Source organism: Ictalurus punctatus, chromosome 7 (genome assembly GCF_001660625.3).
Source record: "Ictalurus punctatus breed USDA103 chromosome 7, Coco_2.0, whole genome shotgun sequence".
NCBI lineage: Eukaryota > Metazoa > Chordata > Actinopteri > Siluriformes > Ictaluridae > Ictalurus > Ictalurus punctatus.
The window spans coordinates 12,320,100-12,340,442 of NC_030422.2; the positions used below are offsets into that span (position 1 = coordinate 12,320,100).

Sequence of the window (20,343 nt, forward strand, 5' to 3'; positions counted from 1 at the left end):
CTGAGTGAGACAGTGAGAATGAGACAGTGAGACAGCTGACCTGTGAAGCTGAGTGAGACAGTGAGAGTGAGACAGTGAGAGAGTGAGAAAGCTGACCTGTGAAGCTGAGTGAGACAGTGAGAGTGAGACAGCTGACCTGTGAACCTGAGTGAGACAGTGAGACAGCTGACCTGTGAAGCTGAGTGAGACAGTGAGAATGAGACAGTGAGAGAGTGAGACAGCTGACCTGTAAAGCTGAGTGAGACAGTGAGACAGCTGACCTGTGAAGCTGAGTGAGACAGTGAGAGTGAGACAGTGAGAGAGTGAGACAGCTGACCTGTGAAGCTGAGTGAGACAGTGAATAAGTGAGACAGCTGACCTGTAAAGCCGAGTGAGACAGTGAGACAGCTGACTTGTAAAGCTGAGTGAGACAGTGAGAGAGTGAGACAGCTGACCTGTGAAGCTGAGTGAGACAGTGAGAGAGTGAGACAGTGAGAGAGCTGACCTTTAAAGCTGAGTAAGACAGTGAGAGTGAGACAGCTGACCTGTGAAGCTGAGACAGTGAGCGTGAGACAGTGAGAGGGTGAAACAGCTGACCTGTAAAGCTGAGTAAGACAATGAGAGTGAGACAGCTGACCTGTGAAGCTGAGTGAGACAGTGAGACAGCTGACCTGTGAAGCTGAGTGAGAGAGTGAGACAGCTGACCTGTAAAGCTGAGTGAGACAGTGAGAATGAGACAGTGAGAGAGTGAGACAGCTGACCTGTGAAGCTGAGTGAGAGAGTGAGACAGCTGACCTGTGAAGCTGAGTGAGACAGTGAGAATGAGACAGTGAGAGAGTGAGACAGCTGACCTATGAAGCTGAGTAAGACAGTGAGAGTGAGACAGCTGACCTGTGAAGCTGAGTGAGACAGTGAGAATGAGACAGTGAGAGAGTTAGACAGCTGACCTGTGAAGCTGAGTGAGACAGTGAGAATGAGACAGTGAGAGAGTGAGACAGCTGACCTGTGAAGCTGAGTAAGACAGTGAGAGAGTGAGACAGCTGACCTGTGAAGCTGAGTGAGACAGTGAGAGAGTGAGACAGCTGACCTGTGAAGCTGAGTGAGACAGTGAGAATGACACAGTGAGAGAGTGAGACAGCTGACCTGTGAGGCTGAGTAAGACAGTGAGAGTGAGACAGCTGACCTGTGAAGCTGAGTGAGACAGTGAGAATGAGACAGTGAGAGAGTGAGACAGCTGACCTGTGAGACTGAGTAAGACAGTGAGAGAGTGAGACAGCTGACCTGTGAAGCTGAGTGAGACAGTGAGAATGAGACAGTGAGAGTGTGAGACAGCTGACCTGTGAAGCTGAGTGAGACAGTGAGAGTGAGACAGCTGACCTGTGAAGCTGAGTGAGACAGTGAGAGAGTGAGACAGCTGACCTGTGAAGCTGAGTGAGACAGTGAGACAGCTGACCTGTAAAGCTGAGTAAGACAGTGAGACAGCTGACCTGTGAAGCTGAGGTATTTCTGCTTCCCGTTTCCGGTTGAGTCATAGAACTTGAGCACATCGAGGACGGCCTGTGGGTTCTTCTTCTGCTCCGACTTGGTGATGTTGGAGGTCTGGAGGAGCCGCGCCCACTGCTCCGGCATTCCCTAACCACCCACAGACGGACAGACAGATCCAAGAGAGAATGAGAAATTAAACTGGAATTGAAAAAGTCAGATTCAAAGTGATTTTCTCTGTTCACACTGCCATAAAAACATATTTAAACCACTTTCACCTGCAGCGTGAACACATCATGTCTCAATGGTGCATATATATATGTGTGTGTGTGTGTGTGTGTGTGTGTGTGTGTGTGTGTGTGTGTGTGTGTGTGTGTGTGTGTGTGTGTGTGTGTGTGTGTGTGTGTGTGTGTGTGTGTGTGTGTGAGAGAGAGACTCACGGTGAACTCGCCCGTCACGGCATCAAACCCTACGTGAATGGTGTGCTCAAAATCTGAGGGATGTGAAATCTCTGGCCTCTCCTTATCCTTATCCTTACGCTTCCCTACTGTCAGGATGAAGAGAGACAGAGAGAGAGAGGGGAGGGATGTCAGAGTAAAAGTCAGTGAGAAACGTGATTTAGGATAAAACGTTAAAATGCTCATCACAGTGAAAACTAACGACACATGAACTTTTGAAACAGAACCTTAAAATGTAAATAACGTCTCAGCCCCAGTGCATGCTGGGTAACGTGGTTTCTCTCTGACCTTTCTCGGCGGAGAAGATGGAGTAGATGCCTTTGCGTGTTTTTTTCTCCTCAGGGACAGAGGGCAGCGGTTTTGGGACGCCATCTTTACTACTGCTGCTCATCCTGACCGGGGGGGCGGGGGGTTTATCCTCCAACTCTCCGTTATCACACATCACACACACACACACACACACACACACACACACACACACACACACACACACACACACACTCACAGGCACAGGGATTCACAGGGCAACCTGCAGGGGGCAGCAGAGTTTATCATCAATCTACAGTTACAATATTATTAAATCACACAAAGAATCCCTTAGTGCTTGGACCCCTAATTATGCAGTAATTACTGGATGGTGATGTACATAGCGGTGTGTGTGTGAGAGATTATCGAGCAGGTCAGCATGTTTAAACGTGCAGCTAATGGAGTGAGATGATGGACAGAATAACAGACGGGTGTCGCTCTCGTCTATCACATGCTCATTCTCCATCAACACGCCCATATATGGTCAAATCCTGTCTCACTTCATGAAGCACAATCCAAAAATCAAACACACCGCAACCACAAATAGCTTCCTGTTTCTGATTTCACACAGACACACACACACACACACACACTGCAGAAATGCCTTGGTGAAGTCGACTCGATCTAACACACTTCAGTTACCTGAGACAGAAATAAAACAATATGAACTTACATTAAATGTCCATGAAGACTCCACCCTCCAAAAAACACCTTTAGTCAATACACGTCACCTGAATTCAGTATAAGCAGGAAAATCTGATATCCTCAATGTTATATCTAGCTGGGAGGAGTCTCTGCTCAGCCCCGCCCCTAATTACACACCCAGGCGGCCATGTTGAAGCTCAGGCTCGAGACTTGTAGGGTTAAAAGTTGATATGAATTGTACAGCTCTATAACCTGATAAACTTTACACTAATGCTAACATCATAATCATTAATATCACCTACATCAAATCTTCCACATGTTCCCCCTGATCACACTGAGGTTCTACACTACACAGAACCCTGATCATTCTACAGAACAAAAAAAAACACACAAAAATGGTCATACCTCAGTGTTAAACGTCCACATCAGATCTCACAAGTCACGCAAACGTTAACTAGAGAGCAAATACTGAACACAGAGAGAGAGAGAGAGAGAGGGAGAGCTTACCCTCACTGCAGTGCTCCAACCAACCTCTGTGTGTGTGTGTGTGGGGGGGCCCTTCAGTACACCAGAGTGCACACTCTCCACAAGGGCAAGTCAGAGCAAGCGGCCTTCATTCCAGAGCACGAGTACTCTCTCTCTCTCTCTCTCTCTCTCTCTCTCTCTCTCTCTCTCTCCCTCCCTCCCTCCCTCTCTCTGCGCATGTGTGGTGGAGGAGTGAGCGTGGTACCTTGCCAAAGTTTTTAACAAGTTTGTCTTTTTTGTTTTTTCTTTTATTTAGTTATTGAACGTGTAAGTTATGTGACTATCAGTGACTGGTAAAAGTTGAGAGTGGGTGAGAGTGAGCGGGATGCCATGGCCTCTGAGGCCGGAGGGGAGAGGCTGTCTCTCCGCCATGGCGTCAGGTGTGTGCCGGAGAATGGAGAACAGGTGGAAGAGGTTCTGCTAGCGGTGGGAAAGCAGGTCAGGTGTGAAAACATCTACTCTGCCTCCTGAATGAACAAAGCGATGGTGGTCTTCCTAAAAAAGGAAAGATTTGTGAATACGCTAATTGAAAATGGAACATGACTAAAAGTTGTCATGCTAACCGTTACCCCTCTATCTGTCCCTGCGACTCAAGTCGTCATTTCCAAAATGCCCCCTTTTATAAAAGACGAGCTGATCATGAAGGAGCTGGGCTGCTTCGGAAAGTTTGCCAGCCCCATGACGGATATTCCGCTCGGCTGCAAGAACTCTGCGGTGAAACACGTCCTGTCTTTCCGCAGACATTTTTACATGTTTCTAAACAACCGTGACCAAACACTGGATATAAATTTCAAGTGCGTGGATGGCGACAACAGCTACACCGATTTTGCCACCACAGAACGCCTGAAATGTTTTCGGTGTCGGGAAATCGAGCATAAACAGCCGAGCTGCCCACGCAGAGCTGTGCAGCCAGGGAGCTCCGGGGTCGACACGGCCGGGGTACAGCAGCGGCAGCGCGGAGACAGCCAGTGGGGGAACACCAGAGAACAGGAGCCTGGGGCAGATGAGGGCAACGACACACCGAGGTCACAGCTGGAAGAGGTCAGTAAAGACCAAAACAACAGTGCTGAATCAGACACAGCATGCAGCGATAGCTCTGACACCTGTGCGGATACTAGCACTAAAACACAGCAGATAACATTAATAGTAAAAAAAATAATTAAAATAATAATAATAATAATTTTTAAAAAAGTAAATATATCAAAACTGATGCATTAAAGGTGTCTTATAAAGTCAAAAAAAAAAAAAGTCTCTCTGTCTCTCCCCCCCCCCCCCCCCTCTTTCTCTCACTCAGTACGTTTACATGGACAACAATAATCCACTATTAACCCGATTAAGACAATACTCTGATTAAGAAACTACCATGTAAACAGCAAATTTTAATTACCTTAATCCGATTAAGGTCATACTTGAAGTAAACACAAATTGACTTAAGACATGTCGAGTACTGCTGTTTTAGTCGCATTATCGACGTGTATTACAAACATGTACACACCTTAATTACACTATTAACATCGTGTGGGAGTTTTCACCGCATTTTGCGACAGGACACGATCACACACGGCAGTGCGCGACCGTTTTACGCCAAACAAGAGAGTGCGGCTGCGTCCCAAACTACGTATTTGCCTACTATAGGCCTGTAGTAGACGAAATACATGCATTTCGGCTACTATATATTAGGTAAGTATGCGATTTGGGACGCAGCCCACGGCTTCAAGCAGTCATCTATTTGCACGTACAGCATGACAAATAATTAACCGCACTTGAAGTGCTCGTGAAATTAAAAACAAAAACACCCAAAACTGTATACGGTACCATAACGAAGACCAACTGTATGTCGATACATGAAATTCTGGAGGGAACGCCGGACGGCGTGGCGCAGTGACGTAATGACGTGTGCTGTTAATCGATCTATGTTCTATAACACGTAAAACCTGAACATGAAAGGAATATTCTAAACGAGACTCATGTGAACACCTTAATCACAATATTGTCTTATTCAGAATAAGGTCAGTAATTAGATTGCTGCTGTCCGTGTACACTTAGTCACTGTCTCTCTCTCTCTCTCGCTCTCTCTCTCCCCTCTTTCTCTCTGTGGCACAATCTCCCCTTTTATTTCTCTTCTGCACATCATTCAAGCTGAGACTTCTTCTATAAAGAACTCCGTGCACCAACACTCACACAAACTCACACAAACTCACACACACACACACACACACACACACACACACACACACTCACACACACTCACACACACTCACACACACTCACACACACACACACACACACACACACACACACACTCACACACACACACACACACACACACACACACACACACACTCACACACACTCACACACACTCACACACACTGCCAGCGGGGGAGTTTTACAGTGAGGAACATTTTTTCTGTTCAAGTCTTAACTCGTACTGCAGCCACATCAGCTTCACACACACACACACACACACACACACACACACACACACTACATTATATTCACTGTGTGTGTGTTACTCTCAACAGCACATTGAACATAAAGGACACGCCTCAGAAATGTCAACTTTAACACCTTCAGGTTCACATTTCATACCCCCGGGCTCCAAAATCTCTCTCTCGTGCTCTCTCTCCCCCTCCACCGCCTCTCTCTCATACACACACACCACTGCCGTTTCATATTTACACACACATGTGAAAAAGGAGCTGAACAAAACTCACAGGCTTTATTCTCATTCCTCAGCGGAATGTGCTAATTAGACCAGTGTAATTATAAGTGCTAATTAGAAGGCCGGTGCCACCTCTGTAATGACTGAAACTGTGTTTGATGAGACCGTGTTGACTATAGAGAGTGGGTTAAGTACAGAGTGGGCTGAGTATAGAGAGCGGGGTTAGTGTGCTAGTGTGTTAATGTTAGTGTGTATGTTGTGTGTGTGTGTGTGTTAGTGTTAATGGAGCCTCAGGACCAGCTGAATGACTCAGTGTTTATTTCATAGTGGGGTTTATAATGATAAGAGTCACTCCATTTCAGATGTTTCCAAAATTTGCCCTCTCTTCTCCATGTGGATTAATAGGGGGTAAGGGGGTACTGGGGTAATTCTGCCCTGTATGCACTGTTAGTTGTGTTCCTACCCTGAAGATGCTCTTCTCTCCCTCAACGCTGCATGCTGTACCTCGAACACTGAGGAGATCTGAATCTTATGCATACCATTAAAGGGAAAAACCTGTGTGTGTGTGTGTTTTAGAGAGAGAGAGAGAGAGAGAGAGAGAGAGAGAGAGAGAGAGAGAGAGAGAGAGAGAGAGGGTTTCCCCATCACTCACTTCCTGTCCTGCTCTGATTGGTGGGGAACAACAGAAACATTTCCTCTTCCTGTTTCACTGCAGGTCAAACATGGGCTGTCTGTCTGTCTGTCTGTCTCTCTCTCTCTCCCCCATCTCTCACTCTCGCTCACTGTTTCTCTCTCACCCCAATCTCTCTCTCCCCCATCTCTCACTCTCTCCCACATCTCTCACTCACTCACTGTCTCTCTCTCGCTCCCTCACTCTCTCTCTCACCCCACTCTCACTCCCTCACTCACTCTCTCTCCCCGTTTCCCCGTGTCTCTCTCTCTCCCCATCTCTCTCTCCCATCTCTCTCTCTCCCCATCTCCCCGTGTCTCTTTCCCCATCTCTCTCTCCCCCCATTTCTCACTCTCACTCACTCTCTCTCCATCTCCCCGTGTCTCTTTCCCCATCCCCCCCCATGTCTCTTTCTCTCTCTCCCATTGTCTCCCCATCTCTCTCTCCTCCCCGTGTCTCTCTCTTCCGTCTCTCTTTCTCCCTCCCCTACGTCTCTCTCTCTCTCTGTCTGTCTGTCTCCCTGCCCCTGTCTCTCTCTCTCTCTCGCTCTCTCTGGCATATAGAGGAACTGTTTACAGGAAGAGAGTCACAGCTTTTGTGTTCTCGGCTTCTATAAAAGGAAATTTCTGAATTGAACTTCCTGTGCTGGGGGAGAGAGATTTCTGCTCAGAGTCGCTCCAACCTCTGCGTTTTATTAACAAGCTGCACAGAGAGCCGCTTAATTACAAAAGGGGCGGGGCTTAAATATTAACATAAAGGGTACAAGTGCACACTAGGGCACTGAAATACTGTACACAATGAGTACACACATGAGGTTTATATGAATGTAAACAGATTAAGCAGACCTTGTGTATTTCTCAGTATCAGTGTACACTAACGTGTTCATTTATATTCACATCAGTCACCTGTACATGTTTATACACCGCCTTCATTATCACCATCTAATGCAGACTAACACTGTACACACACATAACCATCACTTATATCATATCATATAAATATAACATATAAAATATATGAACATTAGTATTAATATTACTCCAGTGTGATTATATTATTATTATCTGGGATATGTAAACTAATGAGCAAATAAACAAGTATAATAATCCATGAGCTTATAAAAGAAGCTAATTAAGCTGGGTGTAGTAGCAGTGTATACATTTTATAATTAAATAATACATATATATTAAATATAAGCTACTGGTCAGTTATTAATTTCCTGGATAATTTAGCAGCTTAAATTACTGAGAAAATATTCTGATAATATTCATTTTAAATTCATATAATAATAATAATAATAATAATAATATTTAGAAAATTATTATTACTAGCATATTATACATATAATAAGATGGTTCTTGTATGAGTAATAAAATGTTAATAAAAAAACAGTAAAGTACAGTTTGTTTTTTTAAAGCCCTAAAATTGGGAAAGAAAATAAAGTAATTAAAGAGTTTATTAATTAATATTTCTGATGATTAACTTGTACATAATGACAGCTAAAGTGACAATTTAATGATACCGTTAATGATACTAATATCAATGAAAACGAGCCCCGAAACAAACTAAAAAATAAATAAATAACTGCAGCTGTGTGGTGATTAGTGTAATAACTGCTGTAGCATTAGCATGGCTAGCTCTGTAAACTCAACAGACTCCTGTGGGATTCCGGGTAAAGTCCTCCCTCACTCTCTCTCTCTCTCTCTCACACTCTCTCTCTCTCACACACACACACACACACACACACACATACACACAGAAACGAACTCCGACACACTTCTAATTTAGTCTGAGAGAAATGTTTTAAACTAATTTTACCTCAGACACACACAGACAGACAGACAGACAGACAGAGAGAGAGAGAGAGAGAGAGAGAGAGAGAGAGAGAGAGATAGCGGAGCTGAAGCGGAACTACCAGCCCTACCCTATTTTTAAACAGTAGTAAAGATTAAATTATTCACTTTGTCGTGTTCAGAGTTTAGTAAAATAAGCGTCTAAATAAAAACACAATTAAATATAAAGTTAAAAACCTTGGCGCGAGCTCCTGCTGTAAGTTTCCCCTCAAACTCGAACAGCCTCCGGAGCTCTGCTGCAAACGGGTTCCGTCCATCGGCTCGTCGCGGTGCACGATGGGAAATGTAGTCCTTATCTAACCAGGAAGTGCGGTCGCGAAGAGATGAAGAACTACAATTCCCAGAAAGGAGGATTAACAGTTTTGCTACCACACAGCGCTCAAGTTGAGGAAACTCTTCCAACGGTTCGTGTAATAATCGCAATTTTTCAACAAACAATTTTAAACGTTTACAAACTTTTTTTTTATTGTGAGAAACCTCAAATAATATCTCAGACCCAAATCTCGATAGATATTATAAATACATAAGTGAATTCTCTACATTCCACACCTGATAAAGGTACATCACCTTTGGTAACGTAATGACATTTTGTAACGTATCGCAGCGCATTGTGGGATATCATGAGCATGCCTGATATTCACTATAACTTCAGACTTGACTATAAAGCTGCTAATATAAAACTATTACACCACCAAGAGGGAAAGATCACACTCTGGTTCTACACCTTTACACATTTAACAGTGTTTTTATGAATCAGTGTGTGTGTGTAGGTCTGGGATTGTGTGTCACACAGCAGCATTTCAGAGTCAGGAGGTAGACAGATCCTCTAATCTCTGCAGTTACATCCAGATCAATCAAGTGCTCCGAACCCTGCGTCACGTAAAAAAAGACGTGCAAACTGTTGGGTTTGTGGTGTCTGTTCAGGGACGTGTAGCACACATCACAAACTCCAAACACTACATGATGTTTAAGTGTTCGTGTGAGAAATGCATTACAGGATGTGGAAGGAGCGGGGCTTACAGCAGCATTAACATCGTCTCACGCATGACCACAGCTTGATGAAATCAAACACATGAATGCGTCATCTTAAAGAAACTTTATTCATAAAATACACAGTTAAAGAGAAAATCTCTAACAAAATTATTTCCTGGTTCAAACAGGACAGTGCATAATCTGCATTAAAAAAAATCACAATTATTTTTGGAAGTCGGTGTTGATTAATCACAACGTCTCTCTGAGTGAAATATAAGCTCTGATTAAAGTGCAAGAACCATAACACAGGCCTCATTTCTTCTTCATGTCTTGTGTGCAGCGAGGACAAAACCTGCAGAAAGGAAACAATCATACATGTAACATCAAAGTTTTAGCAATAAAACACATTTACCAGACTACAAAACACACCTAGTGAGGTGTTCTCCATATTCAAGTACTTACGCTAGCTCTGTTACTGCGATTCAGAGACAACACACCAAAAACATCTACAGTCCTGATGCTAGCTGAGCTAACACTGGACTCGAGTTTAGCGGACGATATAAAATAGTGTTGTTTACATTCAGGATCAATTTAAACTTAATTCAGCTGATGGCCGGGCAAAGACATGCTAACGTTTGACATCAACACAGATATGTACATGCTAATGTTAGTGAAATTTTATATCATGAACATTAAAATTAGTAATACCGACAAACAGAAATACAGCAAAGTGATATGGATATCCACGTTCTCTCCAAACAGATGGTGATGAGTGCCTTACCATTTTCCTTTGGGTTTAGTCGTGAGACCGACACAAGTGAAGTGAAACCACTCGATGGGACACTGTTAGAAAAACAACGAGCACAATTTAATAATAAATACAACGATACAAACACACTACCTAGCTCAGATGCAAAATTACCTGCTTTGTTGCCTAACTAGAGGAACTCTTAGCTCATCTTACTAGCATTTTAAGTGACGCTAATCAAGGGAAAGTGGATGAGGGTGCACGGGCTCTGTACACTGACTTCCAGTGTGTGTAAAGTGTGTAGTGTGTAAACTGTGTAAAGCATGTATAAAATGTGTGGGAGGGAGTGTGTAAAAAAAATCTGAAAGTGTGTATAATGCATGTGTAAAGTATGTGTAGTGTGTGAAGAAGGTATAACGTGTGTGTAAAGTGTAAATAAACTGTGTGTGTGCAGTGTGTGTAGTGTGTGCAGACTGTGTATGTGTAGTGTGCAGAGTGTGTAGAGAGTGTGTGTGTGTGTATACATCAGCGTTGTCACAGCCGATCATTTCTCCGTAGGAGACCTGAGCACACAGACAGTAGGTGGGCTCGTTGGGGTCTACAGGCATGTCCAGTACATCAGACGAGTGAACATTCAGCAGCACCTCACTGACGGGGAGAAGAACACAGACACAGCACTGAGCAACCTCACTACCACACACACACACACACACACACTGGGACAAACCACTGTGAGACATGGTTCCTGTAAATGTTTTGTAATAAACACACACTCCATGGAATTTGGAAGCAGCTGAGAATAGTTTATAATAATCCATTTTTCTAAACATAAACAAAAGCACCAGTAAACTTGTTTATTTGAAGGCAACACTGTAGTTTCACTGGCAGTTAACTAAAGATCCTGTACACTGTAGATCCGTCTCATTCACTCCTGCTATACTCCTGCTGTACACTGTGTGGCTAATCTCTGCTACCTAGCGCGTGTCTCTACCTGTTCTTCTGTGCTTTGTGTTTGGGAGAGTCGTGATCAGAACCGTTCTTCTCTCTCCCACTTCCTCCTCTTCTGTCCTTCAGGTTCTTCTTCTCTGAAGACACACACACACAATGCTAAACTGGTGGCTATAGACTTATATTATGTTGTAGCTACATTAGTTAGAAGGGTAGTGCATGTGGTCTGATTGAGTGAACCTCCTTTCTGCTCGTACTTTTGCTCTTCTTGTCGTCGGAGCTCTCGGGGCCACTCGAGTCCAGTTTGTCCTTCAGCTCGTTTTCGAAGCGCGCGAGATCAGCGTCCAGACGCCGAATGTGTTTATCCACCTGCACAAATAAGCCGTAAACATCACATACAGACACACACACACACACATATATATATATATATATATATATATATATATATATATATATATATATATATATATATACACACACACACACACATATATACATATATATATATATACACACACACATATATACATATATACATATATATATATATATATATATATATATATATATATATATATATATATATATATACACACACACACACACACACACACACACACACACACATATATATACTTACATATACACACACTCATTTCTCTCTGACTAAAACTCATATGATCATAATATATTTCAGTAATGATTTAAATGTGTTTATTACAGTCTGGAGTCACAGAGCTCAGACACTGGATCACTAATGAATCATTTATCAATAATTAACAGATCCATGATGAATCAGTTAGTAAATAATGAAGCCCCTGGCAGCTGGTTATTAGTCCATTATGATTTATTTCAGTCAATAATTAATCAACTGTCAATAAGTTATTAATTATATTTAATAATTAATTAATAAGTCGATAAGCTCCACCCTCTAGTGGCTGCAGCATGGAACAACACCAGTCACTCTGTACATCAGAGTTCCTACCTGTCTCTCTGTACATCAGTGTTCTCACCTGTGTCTCTCTCTCTGTACATCAGTGTTCTCACCTGTGTCTCTCTCTCTGTACATCAGTGTTCCCACCTGTGTCTCTCTCTCTGTACATCAGTGTTCCCACCTGTGTCTCTCTCTCTCTCTGTACATCAGTGTTCTCACCTGTGTCTCTCTCTCTGTACATCAGTGTTCTCACCTGTGTCTCTCTCTCTGTACATCAGTGTTCTCACCTGTGTCTCTCTCTCTGTACATCAGTGTTCCCACCTGTGTCTCTCTCTCTCTCTGTACATCAGTGTTCCCACCTGTGTGTGTCTCTCTCTCTCTCTGTACATCAGTGTTCCCACCTGTGTCTCTCTCTCTCTCTCTCTGTACATCAGTGTTCCCACCTGTGTCTCTCTGTCTGTACATCAGTGTTCCCACCTGTGTCTCTCTCTATACATCAGTGTTCCCACCTGTGTCTCTCTCTATACATCAGTGTTCCCACCTGTGTCTCTCTGTCTGTACATCAGTGTTCCCACCTGTGTCTCTCTCTCTCTGTACATCAGTGTTCCCACCTGTGACTCTCTGTCTGTACATCAGTGTTCCCACCTGTCTCTCTCTCTGTCTGTACATCAGTGTTCCCACCTGTCTCTCTCTCTCTCTGTACATCAGTGTTCCCACCTGTCTCTCTCTCGGTGTACATCAGTGTTCCCACCTTTCTGTCTTTCTCTGTGTACATCAGTGTTCCCACCTATCTGTCTCTCTCTCTCTATACATCAGTATTCCCACCTGTCTCTCTCTCTGTGTACATCAGTATTCCCACCAGTCTCTCTCTCTGTATGTCAATGTTCCCACCTGTCTCTCTCTGTACATCCATGTTCCCACCAGTCTCTCTCTCTGTACGTCAATGTTCCCACCTGTCTCTCTCTGTACATCCATGTTCCCACCTGTCTCTCTCTCCCTGTGTACATCAGTGTTCCCACCTGTCTCTCTCCCTGTGTACATCAGTGTTCCCACCTTTCTGTCTCTCTCTGTGTACATCAGTGTTCAGACCTGTCCGTCTCTCTCTCTGTACATCAGTGTCCCCACCTATCTGTGTCTCTCTGTACATCGGTATTCCCATGTGTCTCTCTCTCTGTGTGTACATCAGTATTCCCACCAGTCTCTCTCTCTTTCTGTACATCAGTGTTCCCACCTCTCCCTCTCTCTCTGTACATCTGTGTTCCCACCTGTCTTTCTCTCTCAGAGCTGAAATATTTGATTGCTCATGAACCAAGTCATCAACCCAATCAGAATCCGAGAAAGTTAAAGCCCCGCCCAATGAAACTGATGGACCAATAACAGTTTACAACAGATTGTGGCATCTAGAATATTCTCTCCTTTCCCTTCATATCGTTCTTCTGTTTTCTCTGTCCTCTAACTTTATTTTTATCCTTCTTATCCACCAGTCCTTTATTTACTCTGTATCTCTTCCTCCTTTATCTTTCCTTCAAGATGAATTTGTACAAAAAAAGTGTGCAAAATTATTTAACCCACACACACCAGTTCGTATATCTGCATGGCGAGCTGCACTTTGTCATCGCTGAACTCTTTACACTTGCTATAGGCCAGTTCGATCTTCTTCAGATGCTGCACGCGTTCCTCGGGCGACAGGTTCCTCACGTTCTCTATGTATTCAGACGCCAGACCATCAATCTCCTCTTTCTTCTCTGCGCACGACAGCAAAACCAAACATCACATAAAAACCCCCACACACGTCAGTTAAAGTATTGCACAAGGCAGTGATCGTGATCCTGAAGCGTGACCTCATACCTACACACATTGTATTTATTTATGGATGAATTAAGGTGCACACCTTCAGTCCTGTTGTCCAGATCGGTCATGAGGGAGAAATTCCTCTGCAGCTCGAAGGGAAGACCCTCAATACCTGCAGACAGGAAGTGACGTTAAACCTCACATGACATTATTCTATCTTTAACACAACTCCATATACGACTTTACATGGCATTAACATGGATTACATGCCATTATTTCAAGCCGTTGCAGTGTAAACATGTTTCATTATAAAATAAAGTATTTCCTGTCACTCTGCTAATACCTTATTGTAAACAAACCCTTATGTAACCAACATATCGTTAATATTCACCTAATACATCTTTATTAGAGTTAATAACTTCCTGTTAGCGTTTACAGCACCTAGAAGTGTTCAGCACTACAGTTTATTCAGATGTGTTGATTTATTTTTGACTTACTGTCCAGGTAATGCTCCAGGTATATCGCTGTGGCCATTTTAACCCTGCTCACCGCTCAGCTGCTCGACTCGCGCGCGCCAAATTCATCTGGCAGATGACGTCATATTCGCGTGCCGGAAGTGAAACGCTACCGATTCGCTGAAAAAATTCCCTAGCTAACACCTTAGCTAAGGTGTCGCTTCTATTTCATGCTTTAGAGACGTTGGAGATACATAAAGGTTTCCGTTGTTACAAGAAAAAAAGGTTAATTAATCAGTTAGCTATCACCGTCTTTAGCTAGCATGAGTGGACACAGAATACAGTGCCCGGATGAGACACTTGAATCCGATTGGTACAACCCCGTGTCGGTCTCAGTGAAATGTATTTTTTATTTACTTCAACATTTCTATCACCAATTCAGTGTTGAGAGACTTGATGAGAGAGAGAGAGAGAGAGAGAGAGAGAGAGAGAGAGAGAGAGAAGAAAGTGTCAGCGGGAAAATAAATATTTAAAGATAATACTAAATAAATTAGGGTGTCACAGCAGCAGCCAAAAAAGAAAGAGGAGATAAAAGAGTTAGTAAGGAGAACAATACAGGGATCATTTATATAATATATAAAAATGAGAGCTGCAGCTCAGTGTACGTGTGATTGAGTCTGTAGAGGGCGCTACAGGGTGAATTTCACTAGTGTTCACTACTACATCTAATGCCCCAACATGTGGATGTAAATGGTGCTCATACTGTAGTGCAGGCAGAAGTAAAGTAAATTGTCACATGACTTAATGATTATTTTATTAAAAATGCGTTTTACATTACTGAGTGAAAATAATAATTAACAATGCTGTAAATACAGCAGTGTTCAGCACGACCATCCTTCTGCCTTCAGCTTCATCTGCTGCTCAATCATCAGGTCAAACTCCTGTCTTTCTCTACACACACACACACAATGGGGAGAGAGAGAGAGAGAGAGAGAGAGATGTTATTTTCTTACTACAAGTTTAAAATCTCATCTGGGGTGATCTCTCTCTCTCTCATACACACACTTTACCTATTGCTATGGCGAGGTCCTTGGTGATATTTCTCCTCCGCTTTGTCCAGGGAGACACAATCCACTGCAGCAATCGCACAAATCAAAGCCTGACACACACACACACACACACACACACACACACACACACCATCATTCCTTTACCCTTCGTTACTTACTTTCTTTCAGTATCAGTCTATAACTGTACGTGTTTAACAGTGATGGAAACTCACCGGAGGCCGTTGCCATGGTTACATATACACACACACACACACACACACTAATTATATATAATATAAAATGGCTAACTAGCTTTAACACACTGTAATTCCTGTGTGCTGTATTTGGGACAAGGCCGTTTCAGTATGAATGACTCACAGCCAGATGTGTGTGTGCGCGTGTGTGTGTTAAACGCCACCTCAGGGAAGAGGACGTCTAGGATGAAACGGATCCGGTTTGATCCGCTTCTCCAATTCCCAGTCCCAGAGTTCTCCAGACCCGGGTTAGCTTTAGCGGTGCTCTCACACAGCTCCTCCAGGTAGCGGTACACTTCATTCACCTGCTCATCGTCCTCCAGATACAACTGTCCCACCACCAAGCGGCTGGAGCTGTGCAGAGCCTGCAGCCACCTGGACGCCTCCTGACCACTGATCACTGCCTGAGAAGAACCGGGACACACAACACACACACACTCAACCTGGAACAATGTCTGAGCAGAGACACGCACACACTCTGACTGGGTGTGTTAGTGAACCGAGTAAAGTGTGTGTTCTGTACCAGTAAGCGGTTCTGCGCTCCTCGTTTCTTGACAATGAAGTCCACCAGTCTCTGGTTGGCGCGGTTCCTGGCAGCCTGCGTACGGTCGGGGAGGACTTTCTTCTCCATGTGGACATCCTGAAGGAGGTCAGGGTGTTCCTCGAGGTCATGAAGCTCAGAGTCTTCATCCTGCTGCTCAATCAGACTCTGAGTGGGAGACAGCAGATCTGAAGAAGCCTTCAAATATTCACTCCTCAACGGGTAACCTGTTCATCACACACACACACAAGAATAAACAATAATAAATATCTTAAAAATGATTGGCCCCCTAAAAAAAAATAAAATAATAATAATAATAATAATAATAAAGAATTAGTAGATTAGGATCATAACTTACTGATATCATTAGCGATGTATTCAATGATCGAGCCAACAAATGAGCCACAACCTACACACACACACACACACACACACACACACACACACACACACACACACACACACACACAGTGAGGTGTGTGCTGATCATGTATACAGCATATATGTATGCGTGTGTGTGTGCGTGTGTGTGTGTGTGTGTGTGTGTATACACACCGATGCGGATCCTGTAGTCAGAGATGAGGTCCAGACACCACATGATGGATTTACCATACTTCTCTTTGGCTATGTCCTACACACACACACACACACACACACACACACCTTTATATATTTGTACAAACACAAATATAATAATAATAATAATAATAATAATAATAATAAACAGCTGTGTTTTACCACAAAGCGGCGAGATTCCTCACAGTCAAATGGCTTCAGCGTCCTCAGAGACACCGATAAACTGCATCAAGAAATAAACACACACACACTTACATGAGGCTACTGTTCTTGGGTTAGAACAATTATTCAAATAAATAAGTTCCACAACAATAATCCACAAACACACAGTATGTGACTCGCAAATATAAAACGAGACGCATAAATGTTTATGTAATTCACGACTAAGTCTTTAATCAAGTGTAAAATATTTCTGAACTACACATCTCGTTTATCTGTGGAACAGCCTGCATGTTTACTCATGAATTTCTGAATCATTTCTCAGGTCCACTCGTGTGCCCCGAGCCACAAATACAGGATTTTTTTCCTCCAGCCAATCAGATAGAGACACAACTTTCTGCTAACGCATACATTACTCCAACTAATCACAGTCAAGATCTGCTCAGGGACGTCTACAGCTCGCGCTCGGAGCAGAGGTACATGGTGATTCCTCAAACAAGCGGTACGGGGAGCAAGGGAAAAACCAAAAAATTTGAATAAAAAATTCAGAAAAACCAAAAAATTTGCATAAAAAAATGATGCAACAAAGATCCGTCCATACGTTTACTTTATCTTTTACTCACCCTTTACATATCCTCTTCTTATCAAAGAGAAACTGGTCAATAAACACAATGCTGGCCTTCTTTGCCTTACGGTTCACACTCTTCACCTGAACGAACACACACACAAACACACCATTTGTTACTCGTGTTACTTTTTGTGTGTTTAGAGTCTTGTTCAGAAAATGTACATTTGGTCAGAGTGATTATGATGAAGATGATGATGTACCATGGCTGGCCAGAAGGGGTATTTCCTCAGTTTACACCACACACACAACCCCTCTCTGATTGATGAAGGTTCTGGAAGAAAACACAGTGAGATAATAAACAGGATGAGCTTGTTAAAGCCTGACTTACACACCAGCACACCTATGTTACACTTTATTAGTCACACCCTGGGGCAGTAAATACGCTCTGTAATGACAACAGGAAGCTGATTTTGGTGTAAAGGACAATAACGATGAGAGCAGTGTGTGTGTGTGTGTGTGTGTGTGTGTGTGTGTGTGTGAGACTCACTCTGCTTGATCTGCTGTAAGAAACTGGGCAGCTCTTCATCCTCCTCATCCTCCTCGTCCTCCAGGGAGAGGGAGTGTGTGACAGACAGCTTGTCCTCCTGTAGACTCAGCTCGATGGACAGGTCTGAGGAGGAGAACGTCTCTTCTGGAACACAGTTACACAACATCATACAACAATATGCATCACACGACATGCACGGAAGGCGTGTCCAGTCTCAGTGCTTTGTAACAGTCAGAGGTAAAGCTGTAATTTTAAGGGAACGACTGCATTAAATGTAGCTATAAAAGGATAAATAGTCTGATGTGACGTGAAAAATGAAGCACTTTGTCGATACCTGGCTCATGGTGCTCAGAATCCTGCGGCACAAAGCGCGTTCTGATTCGCTGGCTCTGGGGAAGCTCCGCCTTCGGCAAGCGCTTCTTTCTTTGACGTTTGACTGGTGGTGTGTCACACGCTTCCTGTTCCGCCTTCTTCCTCGTCCTCTTCCTTTGCTCAGCTTCAGGATTCTGACATCGCCGCCTCTTTTTTGGCAATGTTTTCTGCTCGGGGAAAAAATAAAAATAAAACATTCCACCATTTAAAATGTGGAGGATACAGCGGAGAGCGTTTCAGCCAATAAGCTCACAGGAAGAATTAATTATTAATGAGTATAATAACAGGAACAGTAACAGAGATTAAATGAAGTGATACCGTCACAGGGTTGATCTGTGGCTCGCTCAGCAGCATCCCACTGCACTGTGGAGCAGGGCTGAGGCCGGGATTGGGTCGGCGCCCTCGGCCACGCCCTGGCGTTCTCGCACCCAAATCGGATTCGGGCGTGTCCTGCCGATTACTCAGACATAATAGTGTCGCGTGTGTTGAGGTTTCTTTAGCAGTTCTTTTTTTCGATCCCTGACTGCATGGTGGTGTCATTCTGCCTTTTTGCTGCTCAGTCCTTGTCGGATCAGAATCAGGAAAACAATCTGATCTCTCATCATGGGTGAAGTCTGATCTCTCAGTTTTCGTTTTCCTTCCTTTCGGAGCATTTTTTGAAGAACGTGTGACGGTGTTTTGAGGCAAGTATCCATTTGTCACTGCTGTTTGAAGTGTGGGTGAGTGTGAGACAGGTGAGACAGGTGAGGATTTGGTGTCAGGATGCCGTGCGACAGCTCTCGCTCCTTTTCCTCTTGTTTTCTTCTCAGTTCCTGCAGAACGGACAGCGCGAGGTTTGGAAGGGGGATCAGAGTTGGTCGTGTGCTGTTTCGGGATATTTTGACGCCGTGCCTTTCGGCAGGATTTTTCCGAGGAGCTCATGTTGGCATGTCTCGCCTTTTTCCCAGGAACATCGCTCTGTTTGGAGCAGAAACAAACTCGCCATGTAAGGACTGATGTTTCAATCCATTTTGATTTGTATTCGGACTTTAAAGCTGCGGTGACTAATTTTTAGTGCAGTCTGCACTGCAATCCTTCCACATCTGACCACATCTGACCACACTCTCTGTGTGACAACTACATCCAAATCATGAGTTTACTTTTAGAGAAAATAGGTGGAGCTGTGTTCTGACTGGGGCCGGAGTTTATATCAGGGTCAGAAAAATATTAACTGAAATGAAGAAAGTAAACACATACATAACGCACCTTTAAACATTCGACGGCTATAACGACAGTTCCTAGGCAACAGATCTGAAAGGCATGGCCTGTCTTCCTGTTAGGGAGGGTCATTAAAGGGAGGCGTGGTCACTGGTTAGTAGTCGATCATTTAATAGTCAGTAAATGGTTTGATGTTTAGACAGGAGATGGATCTGAAGGATTTTAGCATGAAATAAACTCTCAGCCTGCAGCACAACAAAGCGATCAAATGTCACGCGTAAATTTCGCAGTTATTTAAAATGCGATCACAAACCAAACCACAACGCTCCATTTAATATTTTACAACTCATTTAAGTCTGTTTTCGGTTAAACACTGACAGCTAGCTAACCCTTACCTTTAGCTGTCACGCTAATTAACTGCTCCGACTGCATGAATGTTCATGTTGTTAGAAACAAGCCTGTTACGTGCATCACTGCTTTATCAAATCTAATATAATTATTCCACAACAAGGTAATTAATAACAAAACAGATACGTACTGGTTATATTTGAAGTGTTTACACACACATACACATATATACTCTCCCTCTCCCTCTCTCTCTCTCTCTGTTTTTACTGCCAGACTTCCGGTGTGGTTTCAATGTTCA

The 20,343-nt window shown here is 43.5% G+C and overlaps 3 protein-coding genes across 9 annotated transcripts in view; all 3 read right to left on the reverse strand.

Moving 5' to 3' along the window:
- The window catches only part of pak2a (p21 protein (Cdc42/Rac)-activated kinase 2a), a 13,441-nt gene extending 4,563 nt beyond the window's left edge, over positions 1–8,878 (reverse strand). Inside the window, exons 1-4 of one of the 4 annotated variants that reach the window (XM_053681168.1) lie at positions 8,761–8,878; positions 2,208–2,448; positions 1,902–2,005; positions 1,467–1,611 (exon numbers count right to left, since the gene is read on the reverse strand). In XM_053681168.1, coding sequence (XP_053537143.1) covers positions 1,467–1,611; positions 1,902–2,005; positions 2,208–2,361 — 403 coding nt within the window. In that variant the 5' untranslated portion in view covers positions 2,362–2,448; positions 8,761–8,878. Of the gene's footprint in view, positions 1–1,466; positions 1,612–1,901; positions 2,009–2,207; positions 2,449–2,898; positions 2,978–3,377; positions 3,518–8,760 lie in introns of those variants that run through there. The other 3 variants (XM_053681165.1, XM_053681166.1, XM_053681167.1) reach the window with 3 other exon arrangements.
- Positions 8,879–9,667: 789 nt separating this feature from the next.
- ing5b (inhibitor of growth family, member 5b) lies at positions 9,668–14,525 on the reverse strand. Its single transcript, NM_001200452.1, is given in 8 exon segments — positions 9,668–9,907; positions 10,337–10,398; positions 10,828–10,951; positions 11,295–11,388; positions 11,509–11,620; positions 13,767–13,933; positions 14,080–14,151; positions 14,477–14,525. Coding segments are annotated over 8 exon segments (708 nt in total). The 5' UTR covers positions 14,514–14,525; the 3' UTR covers positions 9,668–9,867.
- Positions 14,526–15,231: 706 nt separating this feature from the next.
- On the reverse strand, positions 15,232–20,339 carry si:dkey-127k13.1 (PWWP domain-containing DNA repair factor 3A). Of its 4 annotated transcripts, none has more exons than XM_047156723.2 (14): positions 20,236–20,334; positions 19,746–19,812; positions 18,819–19,457; positions 18,463–18,667; positions 18,129–18,272; positions 17,842–17,912; positions 17,637–17,722; positions 17,017–17,077; positions 16,834–16,909; positions 16,637–16,687; positions 16,261–16,505; positions 15,902–16,141; positions 15,505–15,593; positions 15,232–15,385 (listed from the first exon to the last, which is right to left on the reverse strand). In XM_047156723.2, the coding sequence occupies exons 3-14, from the start codon at positions 19,419–19,421 to the stop codon at positions 15,316–15,318; spliced, it is 1,941 nt and encodes a 646-aa protein (XP_047012679.1). In that variant the 5' UTR covers positions 19,422–19,457; positions 19,746–19,812; positions 20,236–20,334; the 3' UTR covers positions 15,232–15,315. The 4 variants fall into 4 exon arrangements, with proteins under 4 accessions (XP_047012679.1, XP_053537139.1, XP_053537136.1 ...); XM_053681164.1 differs by lacking the exon at positions 20,236–20,334 and adding an exon at positions 20,093–20,227; XM_053681161.1 differs by lacking the exon at positions 19,746–19,812 and having other exon boundaries at positions 20,236–20,339.
- Between the last annotated feature and the right edge of the window lie 4 nt (positions 20,340–20,343).

Coding starts and splice junctions, on each gene's coding strand:
- si:dkey-127k13.1 (XM_053681161.1), bottom strand. CDS start 19,421: ATGAGCTCCTCGGAAAAATCCTGCCGAAAGGCACGGCGTCAAAATATC. Junction 17,913..18,128: donor CTTACAGCAGATCAAGCAGA/GTGAGTCTCACA, acceptor GTTTTCTTCCAG/AACCTTCATCAATCAGAGAG. Junction 17,078..17,636: donor AAGAAGAGGATATGTAAAGG/GTGAGTAAAAGA, acceptor TTCTTGATGCAG/TTTATCGGTGTCTCTGAGGA.